General features: G+C 33.1%; 3 protein-coding genes and 1 long non-coding RNA gene across 8 annotated transcripts; 2 read left to right on the top strand and 2 right to left on the bottom strand.

Moving 5' to 3' along the window:
• Nucleotides 1-392: 392 nt before the first annotated feature.
• Nucleotides 393-7,348, bottom strand: LOC143898534 (dedicator of cytokinesis protein 1-like). Of its 2 annotated transcripts, XM_077408102.1 has the most exons (8): nt 7,331-7,348; nt 6,877-7,077; nt 5,538-5,613; nt 5,072-5,287; nt 4,655-4,977; nt 4,134-4,482; nt 3,221-3,440; nt 393-531 (listed from the first exon to the last, which is right to left on the bottom strand). In XM_077408102.1, the coding sequence occupies exons 2-8, from the start codon at nt 6,945-6,947 to the stop codon at nt 407-409; spliced, it is 1,380 nt and encodes a 459-aa protein (XP_077264228.1). In that variant the 5' UTR covers nt 6,948-7,077; nt 7,331-7,348; the 3' UTR covers nt 393-406. The 2 variants fall into 2 exon arrangements, with proteins under 2 accessions (XP_077264228.1, XP_077264227.1); XM_077408101.1 differs by lacking the exon at nt 7,331-7,348 and having other exon boundaries at nt 6,877-7,131.
• On the top strand, nt 538-3,149 carry LOC143898538 (uncharacterized). 2 transcript variants are annotated; one of them, XR_013257239.1, is made up of 4 exons: nt 538-1,997; nt 2,102-2,213; nt 2,284-2,363; nt 2,511-3,149. It is a non-coding gene; the product is annotated as an uncharacterized LOC143898538 (long non-coding RNA). The 2 variants fall into 2 exon arrangements; XR_013257238.1 differs by having other exon boundaries at nt 538-2,213.
• Nucleotides 7,349-7,627: 279 nt separating the features above from the next.
• LOC143898535 (uncharacterized) lies at nt 7,628-13,460 on the top strand. 2 transcript variants are annotated; one of them, XM_077408104.1, is made up of 8 exons: nt 7,628-7,912; nt 8,002-8,859; nt 8,940-9,125; nt 9,244-9,309; nt 9,396-9,473; nt 10,474-10,560; nt 10,697-10,756; nt 11,008-13,460. In XM_077408104.1, the coding sequence occupies exons 2-8, from the start codon at nt 8,741-8,743 to the stop codon at nt 11,225-11,227; spliced, it is 816 nt and encodes a 271-aa protein (XP_077264230.1). In that variant the 5' UTR covers nt 7,628-7,912; nt 8,002-8,740; the 3' UTR covers nt 11,228-13,460. The 2 variants fall into 2 exon arrangements, with proteins under 2 accessions (XP_077264230.1, XP_077264229.1); XM_077408103.1 differs by having other exon boundaries at nt 7,631-7,912; nt 9,393-9,473.
• Nucleotides 13,461-16,601: 3,141 nt separating this feature from the next.
• Nucleotides 16,602-18,355, bottom strand: LOC143898540 (uncharacterized). Of its 2 annotated transcripts, none has more exons than XM_077408108.1 (3): nt 18,243-18,355; nt 17,698-18,014; nt 16,602-17,450 (listed from the first exon to the last, which is right to left on the bottom strand). In XM_077408108.1, exons 1-3 carry the CDS (start codon nt 18,271-18,273, stop codon nt 16,974-16,976), a joined length of 825 nt encoding a protein of 274 aa, XP_077264234.1. In that variant the 5' UTR covers nt 18,274-18,355; the 3' UTR covers nt 16,602-16,973. The 2 variants fall into 2 exon arrangements, with proteins under 2 accessions (XP_077264234.1, XP_077264235.1); XM_077408109.1 differs by lacking the exon at nt 18,243-18,355 and adding an exon at nt 18,092-18,213.
• Between the last annotated feature and the right edge of the window lie 168 nt (nt 18,356-18,523).

Here is an 18,523-nt window from a genome sequence, read left to right as displayed (position 1 = left end):
AAGGTAGTCGAAATTGTTGCCAAAACGAGATTGAAATCTCGTTTGTCCATACCCCTGGCTTCAGTTTTAGTTTTGGTCTTCCAGAGTTCACCTTAGTGTCTGACTTGATAATATCAGGCTTCATCTCGTTCCACTGTTGCTCGGTCAGGACCAAATCAAACGTATCCAGTTTTTTTTCGTTATTCTTCAATTCAAAAGATGTCTCAAAGGATGCATCGCCATCAGATTTTCCATTGCTAATAATAGACTCTTCCAAACCAGAATTATTGTTCTGATCGAATTTCGGTGGAACAACTAAGCCCATTTCTTTTCTGGCGGTACTCAGAACACAATTTCTATCATAGTACAAATTGAGATAGCAGGCCTCAAAACTCCATTTTTTGTTCAACGCAACAGACATATCTTTTCATACCTGGTGTGACCAGGAGGGTAGTGGGTCACTTTTAAAGTATTGCATGTATTTTTTTATAATTTCGATAGCCAGCTCGGGTGGTACAGCTGACTTCTTAGGCATATTGCTACTGAAAACTCCTGTAACACCAAGAATTGTATTTTTTCAACAGTATTAAATCATATTTTCTTTTAATGCTGGGGGTTCTATTGTGGCAGATAAATACTTAAGAAAGCTGAGTATATTGTTGCATTTAAATGTTAAATTGTATAAACATTTTAGAACATTATAATGAAATAAAAATCCGAATAATCTTCACTACTAAGAACATTAAATTCAGACAGCAATCGTATTGCGAACATATTAAAACAGTTAAAACAGTTTTTCTGATATAAAATCTAATAATGAATTCGATCACCCGTATTGAACTGGATTAGTGTATATTAAAAGCTGCCACACAAAGTTTTTTTAATGTAGAAACATAAATATTTTAAACGACTTTACAAATAGTCAATAATAATATTGCCACGTTACTTTAGTAGAATGATTTTAGTAGAACGCATTAATGAGTTCATCGTTAAAGTAATTATATTATACCATTGCATTTAGATATCTTCATGTGTAACAGTATTTAAGGTGCATTAATTCAGTGTAGTGCGATCAAATTCGTTATAAACGTTTATATAGGGGAGACCGGGGCTATCTGTCTACGAGGGCTATGTGTCTACAGTACTGTTATCTCATGTGTTAAAAGATATATTTCTCGGTAATTATTTAGATTAACAAACTCCCCCTCCAATAATCTTGACTTTAATATTGTGAATTATAAAGTCATTGAAAGGGGGTTCGTTAATCTAAATAAATCAACTCAACCCAAATACAATGTATTATCAAAGCTCTCTCGTATTCAATAACACAGCTCTTATAAAACAAAATATAAAACGTAAACATATAACTAGTAATAATATAATAAAACGTATAAAAAGTTTTCTCACGTTTCCCCTAATCAACGGCGATAATCTATCTCTTTTAACTTATATCGGACCTGAAAACTATTGCCTCGTGTAATAAGGCCTGTATTCTCGATTCTCTTTTATTGATAAAAGCGCGCTTTTTTCCCGAGATGGTATAGTTCATGTTACGTATACTCTATAGCATATCTCATAGCGTTTTTTCTTGGCTGCACTATTGCCCACTAGTGCAACACTAGTGCAACATTAATGCAACGCTATTGGGTAGTGCAGGGCAGTGCAGGGCGATAGTGCAGCCAAGAAAAAACGCTATCAGAACTAAAAGTGCGCTTTTATCGGTAAAAGAGAATCGAGAATTTGGGCAGACCATAATGCTATACCGACTGAGCCGAAGGCGCCCCACCAACCGTCTTGATTCTATTAACTTGTGGTCAAGAAAAATGTGTCAAAATTTTTTTAGGTTTAATCTACAATAGGTGTAGTAATCCTTAAGTCCTAAGAAATTAACCAATCATAGTTAATTATTTTCCTCACATTCGACTGTGATTGATCAATTTCTTACAGCAGATCTTAATGGAACAGTTAATAAAGTTGTAGGGTAGTATTTCATTGTCGGACATGGGTTTTCTCTTTAGGTAAAGATTATTGATAAAACTTTAACTCGTAACGAGGTAGCAACAAAAGTTATTTTTAAAATATTTATTATAATATTATACTTTTAATTGCTTAATTTTAACAGCCATCACAAAATCTGAGTTTGCCAATACGTATAAAAAATTTTGGCACGCGTCATTGTCAAATAATATGGTCAAACGATCCAGAAGTGCACAAAAAAGCCAGACATGGTCAAAGTAATTGCATAGTCACATAAATGTATATTTTAACTTTAGCTAGGATACTAAGAACTTTTTGTTACAATAGGAAGTTTCAAATTGAACCGTCTATCGAGAAGTTCCAGCTGATAGTTCTAACGTAGTTCAATGCAAAATATGTTGGGATGTGTAAGTTTGAATTCGATTTTTATCATTTATTCATTTATAATCAAAATATTTCATAAAAAAAAGAATATTTTTATAATTTTTATGATCATACTTTATAATTACGTTTTTCAAATATTATCGTAAAAAATGTTTCTTTTTACATTAAAGAAATAAAATCTTAACGGAAGATTGGTACATATTCGAGCATATTTTTGGACAAGGAAAGCGAAAATTGATTGGAACCTCCACATTTAAAGCTACTTTTATGGAGCCACAGATTACGTTCAACAAGCGAGAGTTAACGTTTTGCATTGATATATGTCCCGAGGGAGAAGAGTTACAACAGACAAGTACAAAATTGTATATAAACATGTTCGTAACTATTTTAGAGGAAACTATCCGAAAAAGTTATGCAATATAATGTACTTTGGCGTCAAGGTTTACTACGTGACAAACAATTAAAATTTTCATATTATTTAAATTAAACATATAAAGTTTCGTATGGCATTATACTAAATAAAATAATAATGTTTTTAATTTGCTGATTTTTAGACGAACTAATAGTGACAAATCAATCGCGATTAAGTTTAAATGTTTTATTGTACATTGACGCTCCCTTTTATTTGATTAACAATAAGAAAAAGTTTGTGCATAAAAAGACCGGCTGGAGTATAATCTTAAGATGTTATAAACTAATCACTCTATTGTTAGATATAACGGAGCCGTATTATCAACCTTAAGCCAATGTCTTGAAATAAGAACCGACTATATGTATATTAGCCTTAATTTTACTCATTAATTCCTCCTTTGAAGTAACAATTGCTTGTTCGTTGCTTAGCAAGAAAGATTTTACAGAAAAATATTGTTCTTTTTCTTACCTATATAACAGGAGATGAGGTAATATGCGAAATCGAAATATATACGCAAGCCGTCTGCGACTTCTCTGCATATATTTACTTCGTTTACTGTTTTCTCTATAGTATTATTCACTTTATTCCGTTGAGGTTTCTCTGGGATATTCGTAAACTGCGTCGTAGTAAAATGCTGTGCCAAAGATTCTGGTATATTTATCACAGTAGGTTGCGCCGGAAGTACAAGCTGAAATAATTTTCGTGTCATATGTATGTAGACCTTATATCAAATAATTTTATGTAAAAACTTATCGCACAATGCAGGGCAAACATTATTACAATAACATCACTGGCCAACACATGCTACATTCCAAGTTTCAAACTCTTTCAAGTCATATTCCTTTCACATGCTTTATCAAGAATAAATAAAGGATGTTTTTCAATACATTTGTATTTTCTACTACTAATCTTTATTATTATTGAATATTCTGAGATCACAATTTATAACATGTACAACTATTTCTTCTTATAATGTAAAATTAAAAAATCAGCTAGCAGAATTTAATAAAAAATGTAGCTATCACAATTTAAGAAATAAAAATAAAGAGACATCCTCTGTAAAAAGAGAAGTTTAAGAGAGATAATTCATAGAAAGATGCGTGGCAGAAAGATCACAGGCTGCACGGAAAGCACGAACAATGATATCGTACGACGCACTGAACGATATTAAATGTAAGTAAAAATTTATGAATATGATCAAATTTGATATGCAGTTATATGCAGATGTAATTAGGATTCATCATAAAGTATTGTGAGAATAAATGTATGAACTGATATTATTTGTTGTGAGATATGGATAAGTAATAAACATTCTATTTCGTTTAAACTGTAAGTTAGGAAATAGCATTAGAAAATTGCATACTTTATGCTAACGTCTTACCTCCTCCTTGGACTCCAGTAAGTCTCTCACAAGTATAGTAATTCTTGGCAATAAAATCGTTCTACAGTCCACATTTAAAAAAAGCGGATTGTGGACGATGTCATTTACCGTCATCATTTTTTGTTTAGTTAATCTACCCGTTGGTAGAGTCACGAGTAAATCTGTTAAAATTGTGCTTAATTGCTTGCCGCTATAAACTCTTAATAAATGAGGTATCGTCGTTGGTAGGTACTTGAGACAGGCGTCTTGAACCAACAGAGTACCATCTGTTTCATGACTCATGAGATTAACGATAGACCGTAATAGATCAGTCAAGGTTTGTGAGAACTCTTCTTCATCCTGATTTAACCTTTAAAAATAAATTACGAATGTCCATTAAAAATCATGCATACTTCTTTTTTTTGGAGTAGATATTCACAGCCATATTTATTATATTGTCGTATTTAGACAATTTTATAAAACGTTTTATTAACGATTATATAACGTGTGAGAAAAGAATTGTAATGATAAATAAAACGTACTCAGTAAATAAAAGACGAGATTCGACAATAAATCTCATGCAGTATTGGAGACTTTTCATTGTCTTAAGCAATAAATCTCGTTCCTGTCCATCGCCGTTGTTGACATTATCTATACGCTTGTGTAATACCGGAATTAATGTCTTATATGCAAGAGTTGCAGAGAAGCTCTCAGAAATATATAAATCTAATACTGGTTGGAAGTACTGGTACTTTCTATCGGATACGAGTCCGATAATATATAAAAGGCACTCAAAGACCATGTCATCGTAGACATCACTGTCAGAATTACTCATTAAGATATTAAATAAAGCATCCAAAACATCCTGGAACGTAATAATTTCAATATAATTTTCCCTTATAAAAACATTTTTTATTATGTACGTAATCTTAATTTTCGTTAAATCAGATTTATTTTACCTGCAGAAACTTCACTATTTCCTCCCCGTCAACTTTCATTGAAGCAGCTAAAGATTCTTTTAAGTCCGTATTGTGCAATGCCCAATTAAGTAAATCTAATAAGTCTACATTCTGGGTTAATTTAGTTGAGCAAATATTGGTCGCTATCAAAAAACTATCCGTAATGCTTAATGTTAGCGATCCTAAACTTGGCTTTTTCTCCATGTTCAATTCAACCTAAAACACAGATAAAAATAAAGAAAAAGTCAGTGATATATTTGTATAATATTTGTTTTCAGAGAAAGATTAGTTTTTAACATAAATTTAAATTATACAATCCTTGTATAATTTTAATTTAAATATGAAAAGTAAATAAAATGCAAACAGCAGGAATAGTTCTTAGTTGTTGAAAAATGTATCTGGCACAAACGCTTTATAGCTTATATATCTGTAATATATATTAACTAAAAATTAATTGCTAGCTTACCTTATTTTTATTTGGTAGATCTTGCTTGTCCTTCACCTCACTTGAATGCCGCCTATCGCCGAATCTGCTCTCCATCCTGGAAGCAAAACAGTCCACGTGAATGTTTATATGTTGTTCGTAATTTTGCCGGTCCGCACTGTACGCGTCGGGGCGCAATAATCTCCCGGTCGGAGTCAGTCCGCAAACGGGAGAGGAAATTCAATCAACTGAATCGTCGTTGGTAGATAGGAGCACTTTATTTTACAGTTTCGGATTATCGCGCTCGACGTGTCACTCTCGTGGCTTCTGAAGGCTCACTAAATTCCTGGCCGCGACCGAAGAACGGTTTCCGCGCGTGAAACGCGTGATCGAAGCGTGATCAACGGCCTGTCTTCGCAGGCATGGAATGTCTTTGTCTGATTTCGTAAATATTCGATCACGCGTTCCGCACCTGCGGTGACGAGCTTCTAACACCACGTGATTCTCCAAGGACGAGAATGTTAGACAGAGACCCGAAGAATCGATGAATAAAAGTACAAGTTATACGTTGCATGTATGCTAGGATAACTTGGTTCGCCCGAAAATCGGCCAGGAGGTAGACGTATCATACGTCCGGCACGTCCTCGATTAACGTTAACGTCAATGATTGAAAGCCACGACATGAAATATAATAAATTATATGCGAGACGAAAAAAAACGAGAAAATTTCGAAGAGAAACGATAGAATTTCATCGTCGTCAGATGATTGCAGATTAATTAATTTCAATAATGGATTTGATAGAATATCTGAACGTCATGAACAGTCTACTTGCTATTTCAAAAATAAAAAAGGATTTAAATGATTTTCTTTTAGCAATAAATCTCACCTCCTGTACTACACCGCACCGCGATGTCCCTAATTTAATTAATTTCTTTGCAATCTTCTAATTCGATAACACTTCAAATTGCAACAATTAAGAAAATAAGCTGAAGATATATAATTAGTAATCCTTAAGATATATGTAGTAATCCTTAAGTCCTAAGAAATTAATCAATCATAGTTAATTATTTTCCTCACATTCGATTGTGATTGATCAATTTCTCACAGCAGATCTTAATGGAACACTTAATAAAGTTGTAGGGTAGTATTTTATTGTCGGATTTTTTATATTTAAGGCCGGCTGGAGTAATCTTAAGAGAGAGAGATGTTATAAACTAATCACTTAATTGTTAGATATAACAGAGCCGTATATATTATCAACCTTAAGCCATTGTCTTGAAATAAGAACCGACTATGTATACTAGCCTTAATTTTACTCATTAATTGTTCGTTGCTTAGCAAGGAAGATTTTACAGAAAAATATATTGCTCTTTTTCTTACCTGTATAACAGGAGATGAGGTAATATGCGAAATCGAAATATATACGCAAGCCGTCCGCGACTTCTCTGCATATATTTACTTCGTTTACTGTCTTCTCTATGGTATACGGTATTATTCACTTTACTCCGTTGAGGTTTCTGTTCGTAATATTCTCGGTTCGGAATATTCGTAAACTGCGTCGTAGTACAATGCTATGCTAATCTGACAAATAAATTGAAAATAGGTTAAGCACGTTTCCCGTGTTGATAAACTATAACGTAATGCGTTCCAAAACCACCACATATTCTACGTCTCACCCCCACTCTCCGGCAGCTAAACGATATACAGTTTTTCGCTTTTTTTAGCGAAACCGTGATCTAACAAACGTTTTACTTAGTATATTCGGAACTAACAAACGATTCCGCATCGATTGACCACGGTTTGAATCGAAAATTGTAAAGAATTCTATATTTACCGGCTAAATTAACACTAAAAATTATTTTTGTGATTACGTAAAAACTATTAACTAACAAACGTTCTAATTAGTCTAACAATCAATAACAAACAACTAACAATCGATTTGTAAAAAAAAAATGTCGTAAGTCGAAATTGTCCGGCTAACTTCTATGAGGTCACCGCGCGAGGTCTCCAACATCAATTCGGAGTTCGGCCGTGACTCCTGTCGACCCTTAGCCCGTATCAGACTACCGACTGCGAAGGCCAACCCGACTGCCGATCGCGACTGCCGACTCTAATCGGTCAATCACATTGCCCAATCTGTCACCAAGTCGCCGATGCTGACTGATCGTATTTAAGCGAATTTTAGTGAGAATATGGCATCAATATTACCGAAAAAAAAGTATTCCTTTCAATGCATGCAAAATTTGAAAAAACGAAAAAAACTTGTTCTTCTATGTTTCGTGTTTATAATAGAAGAAATCCGATATAAAAAGCAAAGGTTATGGGTAAAGCCATGGATAGCACAGAGGCAAGAACAAGGAATACATCGCAATTTTTTTACTGAGTTAAGTCTTGAAGATCCAAACAAATTTTGCAGGTATTTTAAAATTAAAAAATTAAACATTTTAGGTATTATAACTTATAAGAGTAGACGTAATATAAAGTTTTTGTTTTTATTTTGAACAGATGTTTGAGAATGGTCACTGCCACCTTTGAGGAGCTTCTTCATAAAGTTGCACCTTTGATTATGAAACAAAATACTCATCTTAGAAAAAATATCCCACCAGCAGAGAGATTATCTCTTACCGTATCCACAGGACACCCGCGGAACATTACAAATTACAACTAAACTATCACGTGATCGGAAACTGTATTTCTATTGGTTCCGACTTTGAGTCGGTGAGTCGAGAAATAGACCAAAGTCTAATGCGAGTTGGCCGACCAGTCAGTCGGCGCTTCGTTGTGATTGGCTAGATGTGAGCCGGCAGTCGCGATCGGCAGTCGGGTCGGCCTTCGCAGTCGGTAGTCTGATCACAGTATATACAGTAGCGCAACTCCTCTGATTTCGTGTTGGCCAAAACGGATTGCGCATGCGCGAAATAAAGCACTACCTCTGTCTCTTTTCTTCTTTACTCTCTTTCCTTTTCTAACGGATTTAGAGGCACATTTAAATGCTAAGGCGTTAAAGTGCTATAGACAGCTATAGATTGACTTGATAAAAGTCGGAAAAAAAATAGTGTGAAGTGTGTGATTGTAAAGTAGGTGATTGTGAAGAGATTTGTGAAGTGATTGTGAAGTGATTTGTGTATTGGAAGTATAGGAAGGAAAGTTAACCTGTATAAATTTTATACAGGTTTTCTTTTCTTTGAGAGCACTTTGATCTTAGCTTTGTTTCAGATTTTTTGCTACAAGAAGGAACTAGAAAATGGAAAAAACCATTAAAAACTTTAAAAAAGAAAGTCATTGGTGTGCAGTGACAGGATGTATGAGCACCATAAATGTGGAAAAACGACATTTCTTCCTCTTTCCAAAAGAACATGATAGGTACAAATACTATTTTAATAATTGTTTACATTATTATTTTATTATTTGCGTAATTTAATTAATTATTCTGACATATACAGGTGGTTGGCATGGGTTCAAGCATGCAGAAGATCAGACTTAATACCGAAAGGCCCCGAGTATGCTCACCGCAATTGTCGATTGTGCCATGTACATTTTGAGGAAGATAAATATAAAATGGTCAAAAGTCGAGCTCGCCTTCATCCAGATGCTGTACCAACAAGATGTTTAGAGTTCACTAATAATAAGTAAGTTTTCATATATATTAGTTTTAATTACTTTTTATTTGGAAAATCTATAGTTTTGTGATACTTCAGAATATTTTTGATAGTAATATAAAATAATTAAAAATATATTCTTTTACAGCAGTACTACAGCTTCTGCAGTATCAACGGATGGAATAGTATTAATGGAATATGAAAACAATAATGTGTAAGCTATTTTTGCATTTATCATAAAAATATTAGAAAAATTAAATTTAAATTAACACATAACTCAAATCAACTTTTTTCCAGAAGCACAATAATGGACAACGATGAGGCTTTGAACATTGAACAACACATGTCAATGGACACTGTACAAGAAGAAACAACAAGGTGCGTCAAATAAAAAAAAAGATATATATATATATATATATATATATATATATATATATAGAAAAAAAAGGCTCTTGTCCCCTAGGTCCTTAATTCTCTCCATCCATCATATAAAAAGAATTTATAGTGAAGAGGATAAGAGGCTACAAGGGTTCGCAAGCATCCTGTAAAATTTCAGTCTGCTTCAGTCTGCTGGTAGCAATCAAATGCAGAAATACTCAAAAATCAATGAAGAATTTAAAATATAAAAAAATATAAGAAATATCTACAACTCTTTTTTCTATTTTTAAATTTATAATATTTTATAACATAGTGTTAACTTCAAAGAAGATGTATGAATTCTTTTATATTTTTTCAATTATTTTAATGATGTGTATAAAATGGTCTACATGTCTGTTCCGGCATCGAAATTATTGTCCCGTAATCCACACGAAACGTTCGTTGGAAGCATCGCCACAATTCGTTCATTTTGCAGATCATCGCGAACGCTCTCGAAACGAAACGCTTGGCTTAAACAAACACGTGATCGTCACCAGTATATACAACTTCTGCATTTGGTTGCTACTAGCAGACTGAAGCAGACTGAAATTTTACAGAATCCTAGCGGGCTTTTGTGGCCTCTTGTCCCCTCCACTATAAATTCTTTTTATGGTGGACGGAGAGAAGGACCTAGGACAATAGCCTTTTTTTCTTAGAAAAGTTTTCTTATATGATGTACGAAATATGCACGTGTTGAGTTTGAAAACTAAAATCGATCGGTTTAGATATATGGAAATGGATTACGCGCGTTGATCTTCTAATAACATTGAATAATATCGATTTTACGTATCATTTCTATCTTCAAATATTCGATTAATTATTTGAAGTTATTTTTACAAGTGAATTTTGTCCAATGTGAAATATAATTTCATGTTTAATAATCGTCACAATTACCACACATTTTATATACAAATATTAAAACCAAAATTGTAATAGCTCATTTAACTCGATTTTTTTGTAGCAATACATGTTTCAACGTTGGAACGTTTGAGATGGATCTGGATGTACAGATTGCAACTCCATCAACAAGCAGAGAAGAAAATAACAGGTAATAATAAAAGACCAGTAATTATTTTTATAAACACTTACCAAAAACAATATATATAATAATTTTTTTTTCAATGTTTGGAAAATATTTAAATATTGTAATAAAAATAACATTCTTTTAATTATACCTTTTGCAGTAACTTGCAATTACCTGAACCTGAACGTGTAATGAATAATGATGCTGAAATTGCTGGACCGTAAGTTTTATTTATTTTACTTCAATCTATATATCTCTTTAGCCCGTATCAGACTACGGATTGGGATTGAGATTGGATTAAAATTTAATCAATCAGAACAGAGAAAACTGATCTCAAGTTTAGTAAACTTTGCTCTGATAAAATTTCAATCCAATCTCAATCCCAATCCGTAGTCTGATACGGGCTTTACTGTATTAATTTATCATCTGTTTTTGCAATCTGTAAGAAATGTAAATATTTTGTGTGCGCAGGAGCACATCTGGCACATGTACGAAGACCCAGCAAGCAAATATGTCTTCCGACAATTCTCCTCGAAAGACGAAACTGAGATTGAAGAATAAGAAGTTGAAAGCGCAAGTTAAAAGTCTGCGAGAAACGATTAGACGGTTAAGAAAAGGTAAAGTGCCTAACTCCAAAAAAAAGCAGCAAATGCGGAGGATGCGGATCAGTTTGAGACTCTGCGTACATTAGGAAGTAAGTTATTACCTGTAAGGTTTGCGAGATTGTTGTCGGTACAAATTGATGCGCAAGTAAAACGTAGCCGTGGTAGAAGGTACGATCCTGAATTTAAAAAATTCGCATTATGTTTATATTTTTTAAGTCCGCGAAACTATAGAGAATTGAAGAAATCAATTCCATTACCCTCAATACGTTGTTTACAATCATTGACTCAAACGTGGAATATTGCACCTGGTTTAAATAATAAAATTTTTGATACTTTAGCATTAAAATTAAAGTCATTGCCTCCGATGGATAGACATTGTATTTTATGCGCGGATGAGATGAGTTTAAAATCTCATTTATTTTATAATGTATCGCGAGATGAAATTATTGGGTTTGAGGATAATGGAAAGGAAAAATCATCTGTACCTGCAAAAAACGTTTTTGTTATAATGGCACGTAGCATTGCAGGAAATTGGAAACTTCCTTTATGTTATTGTTTTGTCGAAAGTACATGTCGGAATCATGATTTAAAAAGTATAATATTTGAAACAATAATTAAATTAAGAATGAGTGGTGCAACAGTACATGCATTAATAACAGATATGGGATCTAATTTTATCCATTTATCTCGCGAGCTAGGAATTTCGACAAAAAACTCAATCTTTTTAGTTGAGGAGGAAGGAGTACTTTACATTTTTGATACTCCTCATTTATTAAAAGCAACACGTAATAATCTCCTAAAGCATGATTTTCAGTTTAATAATAAAATAGCATCATGGACTCACATTGTTCAATTTTATATGAAAGATAGTAAACAATGGATAAAATTGGCACCTAAATTAACGAAATGCCATATTGAACCCAATGGTTTTCAAAGAATGAAAGTGAAACTTGCTTGCCAAGTATTTAGCAATCGTTGCGCTGCAGGCATGTGTACACAAATGTCTCACGGTTTACTTCCAAGTGAAGCAGTTGGAACCATTGATTTAATAGACCATTTTGATAAATTATTTGATATTTTGAATTCTTTTACTGCAAGTAGCCCTAAAAAATATGGTAAAGTTTTTACCGGACGCAAAATACAACAACAGTTTTTAGAAGAAATGATATGCTTTTTGAAAAGTATTAAAGTCATTGATAAAAAGGGTACTAATGTAAAAGTAAGATGTTTTGAATGCTGGCAGATAACGATTAAAAGTATAATAAAACTTTGGGAAAAATTAAAATGTTACAATTTTCCATACTTGAAAACACGTAGGATTAATCAAGATTGTCTCGAAAATTTTTTTGGTTCGATTAGACAACAAGGTGGTAATTCTTTAAATCCAACACCTATACAATTTTCACGCGCTTTCAAAAAACTGTTCAGTATAACATTTCTGAAACATCCAGATACGCAAAATTGTGCTCCAGATGGAGATGATATGTTAAGTCTAATTGGGACACCAAATTCTACTTCATCTACCGTATCTGAATCTGTTCCATCTTCAACGCGTATAATTTTAGACATCCCAAATCATGATTATTATACAATGGATCTGCCAGAAGAAAATGCATTTAAATATGTATGTGGGTACCTAACAAGAAAATGTTTAGAAATACATTTATGTGATACATGTATAGACTATGTAAATAAAAGCAAGGCTACTTTTGATGATACAACGTTATATTCTTCATTTCGAGCTTATGAAAACAATGAAACAAACATGTTCGGGAACTTAAATGTAGCAAGCGATGATTTCTGTTTATATATACATAAATTAGAAGAAATATTTGTGACAAATTTTGAAAAAAATTGTTTTCAGAAAAATATTGGCAGTTACTTATTTCAGCTTGTGCAAAATATAATTTTTGAACCGCCGTGTCCGCATTTTCCTAAAATATTTCTTATCAAATTATTTTTGCGTATGCGTATTTATTATACATTATCAGAACATAACAAATCATGTAAGAAGAAAGAAAGTAAGAGGAAAAATAGAAAACTTATAAATATTCTACATTTATAAAAAAAACTTTTTTGATCTTCACTTTTTATATCTGTATCTAGCCTTGTTTTTATAAGTATTTATGTAATTATATATTCTTATATTTATATTCATTATTACTATATTATATTATTTTTGCTTTTTGTCTGTCTCTCTTTTCGATTTGTATCGAGGTGGATCGAGTAGCTGAGATACGAATAGATGAGAGAGGTTGGTGAAAAGAAGCTGAAGAAGTTTGTGTATTATTATTAGTATTACAATGCGCGAATTATATATTTAGTTTTTAATATTAATAAGCCATGCAATTTTTTTTGTGCAATAGCTTAGCATTATCAGTAAAATTTTCAATAATATGTATTCCATTATTTGTAAAAATTTATTTAAGTATTTATATAAAATGTAAAAATTTTATTAATATATATTATAACTACATATTATCGTATCATTAAAAAATTGTGTTTATTACTACAAAAAAAATGTATAATATATATTTAATATATAATATATTGTAAAATGTGACATGTTTTATAAAAATAAATAAATGTATACATTTAAAAAGTGTTATATATTAATTTAAAATGTTTACATAATTTCTTTGTGTGTATACTATGTGTGTATACTTTTATGTGAGAAAATTAATCTATATATATTATGTGTTATATATATACTTATTTTACATTTATTCCTGACTTATTTTATATAATATATATTTATATATAACATATATATATATATATACTATTATTATTAGTATAATATTTCATATATTAGTATTTATATTTCATTATTTTGCATCATTAACAATTCATCTATTATTTATGTAATATTTTTCAATATTTTTTTTAATTTCTTTCATTTTTTTTGCGCGCATTGTTAACATTGTACATCGTTAACAATAATTCTGCATAATTTTTATTGAAACTAACCCAGCAAACACAGAATACACCTTTGATAGCAAATTGTCGCCAAGATGGCATCAAATTCCAAATTTAATGCTATCTTGGCGACAATTTGCTATCAAAGGTGTATTCTGTGTTTGCTGGAAACAGATATAGTTGTATCTCGCGCCAACTGCGTTAAACTAACCTCAATATGGGCTAACGAGTAGGAAAGAAAGAGATGACGAAGAGAGAAGTGAGACAGAATACTGCTTTATTTCGCGCATGCGCACTCCATTTTGGCCAACACTAACATCAAAGGTGCCGACCGAGAGTTGCGCTACTGTATATACTGTAGTCTGATACAAGCTGCCCGTGTCACACTACGCATTGCGGACGCGGATTGGATTCGGATTGCGAATCATTGAATCTGAACTCTCCGTTCACACCACGAATTCAGTATTCAGTCTGCATTGGTCTGCATTGTTTGCTATGTGCTGCGTGTAACAATATGGCTTGTCAAAACTATTATTATAAGCGATATATATATATGAAAAGAAAAAAGTTGCAAGCATGTCTTTTGCTTCTAATGATCGCTGAATATGAATCGCGTAGATGTAATGAGCGAAGACTATGGGTTCACAAATGGGTAATAAGAAGGAAAGAAAAAGGGTTGCATCATAACCTCTTTTTGGAACTTTCATTAGAAGACCCTGATCGGTTTAGAAGGTTTGTTGCAGTTTGTAGAATATAATTTGAAAAACTAAAGGAAATGTTTTACTTTTAAGGAAATTTGTTATTTTAGATGCTTCAGAATGGACACAGATACTTTCGAACATCTTCTGATTAAAGTCGATCCTATAATAAGAAAGCAAGATACTCATTTACGAGAAAGCATTTCACCTAGTGAGAGGCTATCAGTTACTTTACGACATTTAGCAACAGGTGAAGGACAGCAGAATTTCGATTGATTATAGTTGTATGCTTTTTGTTATGTAACTAAATTTTTTGTATTCTAAAGGAGAAAGTCAAGAATCGTTATCTCTTACATTCAGGCTGGGTAGAAGTACTATATCAAACATTATAAAAGAGGTAACAGCAGCAATATTTTTAGTTTTGAAAGAAGAGTTTCTTTGTTTTCCTCAAACTGAGGATGAATGGCGTGGGATTGCCAATAATTTCGGAGAGCGATGGAATTTTCATCATTGCGTAGGGGCAATGGATGGAAAACACTGCGTTATTGATCCCCCACTGCAGTCAGGATCCATGTTCTATAATTATAAAGGAGATTACAGTGTTGTACTATTGGCTCTAGTAGATGCTGATTTACGTTTCATTTATGTTGATGTGGGAGCTAATGGCAGAGTCAGTGACTCTGGTGTTTGGAATAACTGCTCCCTCAAAAATTATCTAGATAGGAATGCTCTACATATCCCTCCTCCTGCCCCATTGCCAGGTATAGAAGAAAATTTTCCTTTTGTGATTATTGGGGATGAAGGTTTCCCATTATCAGAGAAACTCCTAATCCCTTATCCAAAACCTCAATGTAGTGGGAGAATACATAGAAGGATATTTAATTATAGGTACCTATGTAAAATGTTTCTAATTTTTTTAAATTTATAATATGTTAAAAGTTACAGCAATATCAAAATATTTGTTTACTCATATGTTATAGATTATCTAGAGCTCGTCGTTGCTCGGAAAATGCATTTGGTGTAATGGCTGCACGTTTTCAAATTTTTCGTTCTCCAATGCGATATGATCCTGACGATGTTCGCAACATTATCTTAGCTATATGTTGTTTGCACAATATGCTGCGAAGTCAGTCTGTTGGGCGAAGTATGTACACGGAAAAAGGTATTCACCGTATAAGATCATGCAAGGCGGACCATGAAACGCGCTGCGCCCTGCCACTACGCTGGGCCGTGTCCCCCACTTTTTTCCGTCGTGCGCCCATGCAACGTCTTTCCTCGTACTAAGCACGGTATTTTTCCGTGCATTGCACCGGCTTTCGCGTTGCGAACGTAGCACGTCGTATCTTGCAGCGCTGCGCAAAGTACGAAAGCCGGTGCGATGCACGGAAAAATATCGTGCTTAGTACGAGGAAAGACGTTGCTGCGCGGCAGCGTGTTTTGACATGGGCGCACGACGGAAAAGAGTGGGGGACACGGCCCAGCGTAGTGGCAGGGCGCAGCGCGTTTCATGGTCCGCCTTGCATGATCTCATACGGTAAATACCTTTTTCCGTGTATACACCACCATCATTTCTAGACGAAGAAAATGAAATGTTAGGTGAATTGCATCGTGGAGATTGGAGAGCTGAAAACGCAAGAGGCATGGTAAATTTTGCTCATCAAGGTGGCAACCGTCACGCAAATCAAGCCATTTTACTCAGAGACAGGTGGTGTTATTACTTTAATACTGTTGGTGCAATTCCCTGGCAAGAACGTATGATACAGTGAATTATTAATAATATTGGAAGTAATAAATGTAACTGACTTCAAATGCGTGTATGTTAGTATTTAATATCTCTATCCTGTACTTTAGAAAAATAAGTTTATTTTTTATTTGTTTTTTATTGCTAGTACAGTCTTTTACATTAATTAGTACAATGTTACATTTAAATAAAAGAAATACGGAGCTTCAGTCTTTACCAACATAAAATAAATTTCTCCTGCGGTAATAACAATTACGGAGCTTCAATCTTAACAACATAAAATAAATTTCTCCAGTGGTAATAAGGTTTACGGAGCTTCGGTCTTAACATAAAATAAATGTTTCCTGTGGTAATAACAATTAAATCAAACATTACTTTAAATATATATTAATATACTTTTTTCTGTGTATAAAAATGACAGTACGCCTATCAGTGTAATATATTATTGCAGATAATGTCGATATATTCAAAAACTTATTGCAACCTTGGCTGAATCAATACTCTTAAAATTTCCTTTTCATAATATTCTTGATCCTCAGGAATCATTGACCGAAGCTTCGATGCAATATATGCACTAAACATATCAAATTTATCCATGTTTGGAGGAGGTAATTCTTGTTTAGCCAAATTTCGTATAGCATCTACAGCATGTTCCATTGCGTTAGATTTTCTTCCTCGTTTTGTATACATCGGGGCCTCAATAGAACGCTTATTAGTATTTAATGGAGCAGATGCAGCACTAGGTGAAGATGTAACTATTCCAGATGATGTATTACTTGATATATTACTTATTATCGATAGAGGTTGCCTGGCGTTGAGAGGTGCAAATGACCTATCTGAACTAGATTTTGATGAGACATGTAAATCAGAATGTTCAGAATGTGATGTTTCATCGCTTGCATCTGCTGCATTGTTAGGTCCAGATGAATCAGATGGAATTAACATATATTGCTAAACGTAAAAATCAAGATATATTAAACAATACCTATAAAAAACAATACTTTTTTACATTGTTTGTGTTGAATACAGGAATTAATAGATAAGTAAATAACATTGAAATAATGAAAAACAAACAAAATGATATAAAGAGAAAAATTTTACACTTAAAAATAAGAGAAGACAGGGCTATCAGGATCAAACGCAGATAATGCAAGTCTTCTGGAGAGATATCTTTCATTGTCTAAAATTTTACACTTACTTGTGCATTTTCATCATAATAAATGTCTGTAACCTGTGATAAATTTTGCACATCACTATAAGGTTTAGAAGTAGATAAACAATTCATTGTCTCTTCGCTGGCTGTAGAAATTTGACTTTGTGAGGAGAGGTTGTCAATAGTTTCGGACTGTGCACAAGTTTTCTTTAAAAACAGGAGCATTTCATAATAATCCCACTTTGGTTTGTAAATTTCATCAGTCCCTTTCCCACTACAACGAGCTTTTGAGGCTTTTATCTTCCGCTCGTTCGCACGGAAAGTGCTTTCCATACTTTGAAACCGCTTATAAACTGATTCTCCTGCAACGAGAAAGTAAAAGGGATATTAACATTATTATTAGTAAAAGAAATATTAACATTAATAATTTTTCTATAACCTTAACACATAATCCACATTCAGTAACTAGCTATTTGTGACATATGTTCATGCTAATAACTTTTCTAAAGGTTAAATAACCTAATTACATCTTCATTTCAGAAGCAACATGGTTAAATAGAAAAAATAAGATAAAATATATCTAAATATACCTGTGAATTTGGGACCTAGGCCGGTATTCATAGTCTTCAAGATCGTCTTAAGTAATGTCTTAAGACGCTAATACGGTTCTGTGATTGGTTCATGACCATGACATCTTAAGATTGAACTTAAGACGGTCTTAAATAACTATGAATACCGGCCCTAGGGCTTCCGCTATTTGGTCCCAATGCATTTGTTTCAAATCAGTTCGGCGATATTCTTCCGTGCTTGTATCCCATAATAAAGGACGCTGTCTCACCATTTGGATTAATATACATTCTATTTCTTTTGT

Source organism: Temnothorax americanus, unplaced genomic scaffold, assembly GCF_048541705.1.
Source record: "Temnothorax americanus isolate GAGA-0224 unplaced genomic scaffold, ASM4854170v1 Scaffold233, whole genome shotgun sequence".
Classification (NCBI taxonomy): domain Eukaryota; kingdom Metazoa; phylum Arthropoda; class Insecta; order Hymenoptera; family Formicidae; genus Temnothorax; species Temnothorax americanus.
The sequence above is the reverse complement of the archived record's forward strand: the minus strand, read 5'-3'. Positions and strand labels throughout refer to the sequence as shown.